The 6,774-nt window shown below is 48.1% G+C and overlaps 1 protein-coding gene across 2 annotated transcripts; it reads left to right on the top strand.

Moving 5' to 3' along the window:
• The first annotated feature begins 237 nt into the window (after positions 1-237).
• Positions 238-5,204, top strand: HMGB3 (high mobility group box 3). 2 transcript variants are annotated; one of them, XM_028522965.2, is made up of 5 exons: positions 238-344; positions 2,497-2,651; positions 2,940-3,079; positions 3,531-3,705; positions 4,181-5,204. In XM_028522965.2, exons 2-5 carry the CDS (start codon positions 2,502-2,504, stop codon positions 4,340-4,342), a joined length of 627 nt encoding a protein of 208 aa, XP_028378766.1. In that variant the 5' UTR covers positions 238-344; positions 2,497-2,501; the 3' UTR covers positions 4,343-5,204. The 2 variants fall into 2 exon arrangements, with proteins under 2 accessions (XP_028378766.1, XP_028378765.1); XM_028522964.2 differs by lacking the exon at positions 238-344 and adding an exon at positions 363-534.
• The last annotated feature ends 1,570 nt before the right edge of the window (positions 5,205-6,774 follow it).

The following is a 6,774-nucleotide window of genomic DNA, read 5'->3' as shown; positions in this document are numbered from 1 at the left end:
GGGAATGGCGCGGCCACACCTCCAAAGTCCTTTGAAATCCTAGCTCAGTTCCTGGAGGGGGCGTGGAGGTTGGGAAAATAAGATTATTCCTCCCTTTGGCCTCCGCAGCTAGCGCCTGCGGGTTGTTCTGTTTGAATGAATGATCCCAGCGGCTGCGCCCAATGGGCGCCTGCGCCTGTTTAATATGCATGAGGTCCGCAGCCAATGGCTGGGCAAGGAGGCTGTTTTAAACGGCGGAGCCCGCTGGCCAATCAGGCGGCTCTCGTGGAGGCAGCTAGCGCGAGGCTGGCGAGCTCTGAGCCTCGCGTCGTGCCCTGCGCTGCCCAGACTAGCGAACAATACAGGTACGTTTCCGCCGCCGGCGCCCGCGTCCGCCACCGCTGCTGCCGCAGCAGCGTCTGCACAACTTTCCAGTCCGCGCCGCAGCCAGCGGGACGCGTTGCCGCCGCCGCCTCCTGCCTCTCTTCTTCTCGCCCTTCCCAACCCCTCCGCCTTCCTTCTACCTTGGCGACTGGGAAAGAAGAAGCAATTCAGGTGTTTCAACTTTCCAGTGCTTCATTCCGACCTCCCCGCAGTCTAGGGTAGGCTCCTTTCCCGGAGCCACTTTTGGCCACGGCCCCCCTTGGGCCACGCAGCGGGGCTCAGACCCCCTGAGGTCAGATGTTGGGGCAGTGGCAGTGGAAGCGCCAGCTGAGGGGTGGCTGCGGGCTCCCGAGGCACGCGTCCCGCCTCCCGGTGTTGGCTTTGAGAAGGGGGCAGGGTGCTCCCCGGCCCAGGACGGCCGCCTCGGGGGTACGGGCTGCCGTTGTCCACGGGGGGCTGTGGCATAGGCAAACTTCGCTGTCCGCCTCTGCCGAGCACCGTGCGGGTCCGCAAGCTGCACTGTCTCTTTTGCATTAACATGGCCGTCTCAGGAGCGGACGGAGGTCGGGGGTGGGGTGGGCGGGCCGGCCGCCCCCCCTCTCGTCGCCTGCCCGCGGGGCGCCGCCGCCTCCTTCACTAACATGGCTGGCGCGTGATGGGCGCTGGGGAGGGGTGGACAGGTCGGGGTTCCCGGGCGGGCTCTGGCTTTGGTCGAAGCGCCAGTGGCCAGGGGCTGGTGGCGTGGAGGGCCAGGGGCGCTGCCGCGGGCCGCAGCGCTGTGGAGCGTCATGGCTGCACAGCGCCTTTGTTATCCCCAGGAATGCGACCCGCGCCAGCGGGCGAGGGGCGGGGGTGTCCAGCTGGGTGCCCCCGGGGCACCCGGGCCAGGGCGGGGCGGGGTAGGATGGGGGCTGAGGAGCGAGCGGCGGCGGCAGTGGTGGGGCCGGACGGCTTTGTTCGCCACCGCCGCCTGTGCCCACTGCTCGCGGATCAGCCATTTTAGCAAGTGGGGCTTGGAGGCACGGCGGGCGCCACCATCACTTCGGCCGCTGCTGGCTGGGCTCCGAGCCTCCAGAGCACCGGTGCTACTGCTGTCTCCGGCCCCGCCCGTCCCCCTGGGAAGGCAACAGTGTATTTCAGGGGCACTTTCTTTCATCACGAAGCTTTTGACAAAATGGAAGGTGAATTATGGGTGTCCGGGTGACCCAGCACCTGACCGTGCCCAGCTGCCCGCTGCCGGCCTGGGGCTCCCCTGCGTTCTGTCCTGCCCCACCCGTGCAGACACTGTGGGGCCCTAATGCAGTCCCTCGGATGGTTCCTGCAAAGGGCAGTGCTTTAGTTTTACATGATGACCTTGGGTGTGGGAAAAGGAAAAGATGGCGGGAAGCTTGGGTGGGGGGGGACAGGGACGATGACACGCCACAGCTGCATTTTTATTTGGAAACTTTGGAGGAAGTATTTCTGGCTGGACATGAATTCTGCTTTACCAGATGAGCAAGACTATTCCTTTTGGTATCCCCTGCCCATGTAGATAATGACGAGGAGACAGATGTGAATTAATACAGGGATATCTGCTCACTTGCTATATCACCATTCTTGTAAAAGCCATTTTTTGTAAGTCCAAATGCATCAACAAAAGTGAAATGCCAAATTTTCTCTATTTACAGTTATGCTTTGATCTGTGTTTAGCAGCAGTGACAGTATTTTTGTTTCTACCATGGGAGTAAAACAGATGACCAACTAGCTTTAAGTCATTGATTTCAAGCTTCTATCAGCCTGCACTGCCTACAAATGTGTCATCCCTGCTTGGTGGTTGTAGTTTCCAAAAATGTATTTCCGAGTCAGAATGTAGTTAAGCCACTTGGGTCGGTTCCATTTGGAGAACTTGATCACTCTTGGAGAAGTAACTCACAAACCTGCATGCTTCATGCTGGTCAAAAGTTAAATGACAAGTGGCAGTGAAGCTCATTTCCTCCCCAGTCTGTCTTTGGTTGCCAGTGATGTCAGGCATGGGGGGGGTTGTTTCCTAAGAGCAACCTAAATTTTAATTTTACCCTGCCTTTAGTATGCCTTGTAGTTCTGTTATATTCATTGGAATTGTTTTCCTTTGTTTCTTTTCCTGCCATCCATCAGTCAGGATGGCTAAAGGTGATCCCAAGAAGCCAAAGGGCAAGATGTCTGCTTATGCCTTCTTTGTGCAGACATGCAGAGAGGAACATAAGAAGAAAAACCCAGAGGTTCCTGTCAATTTTGCAGAATTTTCCAAGAAGTGCTCTGAGAGGTGGAAGGTATTTTTGTTTGTATCCTTCAAGCTACTATTAGTTGAATTTCATACTTTGGTGTTATTTACCTTTAGAGTAGCCCCAGGTGGCTGTTTTCTTCCTCTTCACTTAGACACATCTTGCATGTTTTTAGAATTTTGTATGTGCGCTTTTATTTTTTAAGACTCTAGAAGGGTTTAAAGCTTTCATCCTCTTTTGCAAGTGGTTAAAGCAGCTGCCACTTTAATTATAGGACAACCCAAACAGGTATGTGTTCACTGCATTGAGGAATTTAACAGATCCTGTTCTTTGCAGACAATGTCGGGGAAAGAGAAATCTAAATTTGATGAGATGGCAAAAGCAGATAAAGTACGCTATGATCGGGAAATGAAGGATTATGGGCCAGCTAAAGGAGGCAAGAAGAAGAAGGACCCCAATGCCCCCAAAAGGCCACCGTAAGTGACCGGAGGATTCAGGACAACCATGAAGAGCTTTCCTTCTGCTTGAAAGATTTTAAGGAGATACTTTACCTAAAAAATGTCAGGGTACCTCTGCAAAATATTCTGTATTTTGAACTCGAGGTGCTTGTGAGCTGTGTGTGCCTGGTGGTTTCCTGTTGGCCTTTCCACTGGGAAGTAGGCAGTCTAGTTTGAGGTGTCAGCATCCTTAGGAACATTCTCTACCCTTTGCCTAATAACTGATAGACTGAGAAACCACTATATATTTCTAAAGCAGCTTAAATATTCTAGAATCTACAACTTTGAAACTGTATATGATATCATGCATTTCTTCACCGTAGGTGGGAGTCTTAGTGATAGGAAGTATGTGCACCCAGGAACATGGGATTTTGACTTAAGCTCACGTTTTTGAGTGTTCTCATCTAATTTATATATCTTCTCCCTCAAGGTCTGGATTCTTCCTATTCTGTTCAGAATTCCGCCCCAAGATCAAATCCACAAACCCTGGCATCTCTATTGGAGATGTGGCAAAGAAGCTGGGAGAGATGTGGAATAACTTAAGTGACAGTGAAAAGCAGCCTTACAACAATAAGGCTGCAAAGCTGAAGGAGAAGTATGAGAAGGTGAGGTGGGCGAGAGTGTGTGTGGTCTGGATGGCGAGCAGTCAGGTGCCCTGGGTATGAGGGGTTGTGGGGCGGAAGGCTGCTTTGCTGGGCTGAGTAACTAGCAAAGCATGTGAGGGCCCATCTCCACTCAAGGTCAGCCACTTGTGCTGTTGTTCAGGCTTCTGACAGATCTTTGTATTTGGGAAAACTTCAGGCAGTGTTAAAAAGTAGGATAATATGGGATGTTATTGGCATGGGATTAGATAGTGCTATTAACATGAGTTAAAGGCTACTTGATCAACTATTACCTTTTAAATTTGAATGGCTGATAACCAAATTTGTGTCAGGAAACAAATACTCCAGATAGCAGCCCTGTACTGTTTTGAACTCCTGCTTTCTTATTCTGAGACAGGGACAGTATGTTTCTACCCTGTGCTAAAATAATGGCAGGAGAGCTTGTCTCCTCATTTGGAATGTGTCCTGTTCCTTCCAGGATGTCGCTGACTATAAGTCTAAAGGAAAATTTGATGGTGCAAAGGGTCCCGCTAAAGTTGCTCGGAAAAAGGTGGAAGAGGAAGACGAAGAAGATGAGGAGGAAGAAGAGGAAGAAGAAGAGGAGGAGGAGGAGGAGGAGGAGGAGGAGGAGGATGAATAAAAAAACTGTTTATCTGTCTCCTTGTGAATACCTTAGAGTAGGGGAGTGCCGTAATTGACACAGCTCTTATTTGAGAGGTGTCTGTTGCCCTCGTTAGGATTAATTACACAATTGGATCATGATCATATGTAGTCTTTCAAAGTGCTCTAGAAATTGTCAGTGGTTTACATGAAGTGGTAATGGGTGTCTGGAGCACCCTGAAACTGTATCAAAGTTGTACATATTTCCAAACATTTTTAAAATGAAAAGGCTCTCATGTTCTCCTCACTCTGTGCACTTTGCTGTTGGTATGACAAGGCATTTAAAGATGTTCCTGGCATTTTCTTTTTTTAATCTGTAAGGTGGTGTTAACTATATGGTTATGGGCTAGAAATCCTGAGTTATCAACTGTACATATCTATAGTTTGTAAAAAGAACAAAACAACCAAGACAAGCTCTTGATGCTCTTTGCTTGGCGTTGAGGCTGTGGGGAAGATGCCTTTTGGAGGGGCTGTAGCTCAGGGCATGCACTGTGAGGCTGGACCTGTGGATACTGCAGTGGGCATCCATTTAGCTTCAGGTTGTTTTGTTTTTGTATATAGTGACATAGCATTCTGCCGTTTTTAGCTGTGGAAGAGGGGGGGTCAGCTGGCATGAGAAGTGTTTGGATCTTTTTTAGTTAAGTGCAGTAGTTTTAAACTGTTTGTTTTTAAACAAACTAGAACTCTTCATTGTCAGCAAAGGGTCACTGCATCAATGAAAGTTGAAGAACCTTCTGTACTAAACACAATTGGAAACATTTTGTTAATTTTTTTTGTATGTTTAGAATGCTGAGATGTTTTGAAGTTAAATAAACAGTATTACATTTTTAAAGCTGTTCTCTTATAACAGTCTAAATTTCTGACTCATAGCAGTGTTAGTGATAGAACAACCCACTCCACTGTATTTGGTGACTAGCCTCACTGTAAATCTAGTAAAAATGTGGCTAGCTTAAGATGAGATGGAAGAGGGGTACTTGAAGCTACTGTGTGATTTCATTTGTATCTGAATGGTGTTAAGATGAGGTCTAAACTATTGAATATAGGAGCTAAGATAACTTGACACAGGCAAGGTTAAGTAGCCTTTAGAGGTTCAGGAAGGTGGGTGTTTAGGATTGAGGCTACTACAACATTAAATTTATTTGCCTCCTGCTTCACCACTGACATGAGCCAAATTCATTGTTAAACAGCAAAAACAACTTCCTGAGGGTATGATGTGTCAAATATTCAGGCTTCATTAATTTTCTCCCTCCAACCTAGAACATTTGGTCCACTCAACAATTGATGTCTTGAGTTGCTGCTTCTGTCTCTTAGACCCCAGTGGTACAGGTCAGGTAGGGAGCAGTATCTCTCTTTCTCTCCCCCCCCCATCCCACACACACATTTCAAGAAAGCAAACAAAGAAAGATTGCTTGGGTTCCTGTTGCAGGCTTGGTATTGGGGCACCTGTGAGGCAGACTGATGGAATCAATTGTTTCTAAGCACTTAAATACATCAGATGGACAGTAGAATGGCCTACACAAGATGTGAGCTCCTTCATTGGAAACATGGATTGTTAAATGTTCTTAAACTTGAAGCTTGATTTGTGTTTCAGTGATTAATTCATGTTGGTAGATGGTGTAATAACATTTTGTTCAAGTTGGGGTGAGGGGTGATGGCCACAGTGGCCAAATGGTGATACTAAATATTTTGAGGGGTGATGTGTACATCTCAACTGTTGGCAGTAATGAAGGGTACTATGTTATGGGTGAATGTTGACATTGCCTAGTACTGACACACAGATAAGGATGTTTGAGGTTGGGAAGCACTTGGGAGTGTTTTAATGATCTTACTCATGAGAAGGCAGTTTTCTGTTAAAATTGACTATTTGGAAACTTGCATGTCTGCAGATGGTGTCCTCTCCACCCTGTCAGATCCTGGGTGGGTACAAGTCATAGTCATGGTCCCTGGCCTGATCTCTGATCTCTAATCTGTATTCATAGCCTTTCCTTCTCACATCAGAACTGTGTCCTAAATGTGTTTTTCTGGTTCTATAACATGACCACTAATAAAAAAAATCCCTTGGTCCTGAGGTTTGCCCAAAGGCACTTGCACTTGTTCCAGGATTGCCCCTCCTGCTTCAGCCATGCCCTTGTTACTTTCCTCCAGCTATCCCTTGGCATTGCAGTCTGAAGCTGCTGCTGCCCAACACAGTGTGCAATGCTAAGATTGGGAAGCTGTGGGCAACCTTGTCACATATGGAAGAGAAGCTCAACTTGTCACAAAGAGGTTTCTACTAAGGGGTGTCCCTCTAGATGGTTGTAACTAAACATGCCAACTATGGAAGGGGGTGACTGCTGCTACACACAAGTAGGGAAGCTGTCAGTGATCTTTGATTAAGTAGACATTTAGCTCTAAAGAGTCAAGTCCATTTGG

Source organism: Phyllostomus discolor, chromosome X (genome assembly GCF_004126475.2).
Source record: "Phyllostomus discolor isolate MPI-MPIP mPhyDis1 chromosome X, mPhyDis1.pri.v3, whole genome shotgun sequence".
NCBI classification, from domain to species: Eukaryota; Metazoa; Chordata; class Mammalia; order Chiroptera; family Phyllostomidae; genus Phyllostomus; species Phyllostomus discolor.
This window is presented reverse-complemented; position numbering and strand designations above follow the sequence as displayed.

What these genes read in the sequence shown, in the direction of transcription:
- HMGB3 (XM_028522965.2), top strand. Translation starts at nt 2,502, where the DNA reads ATGGCTAAAGGTGATCCCAAGAAGCCAAAGGGCAAGATGTCTGCTTAT. An exon ending in AATGCCCCCAAAAGGCCACC is followed by an intron (nt 3,080 to 3,530) that starts GTAAGTGACCGG and finishes TTCTCCCTCAAG; the next exon opens with GTCTGGATTCTTCCTATTCT. An exon ending in TGAAGGAGAAGTATGAGAAG is followed by an intron (nt 3,706 to 4,180) that starts GTGAGGTGGGCG and finishes TGTTCCTTCCAG; the next exon opens with GATGTCGCTGACTATAAGTC.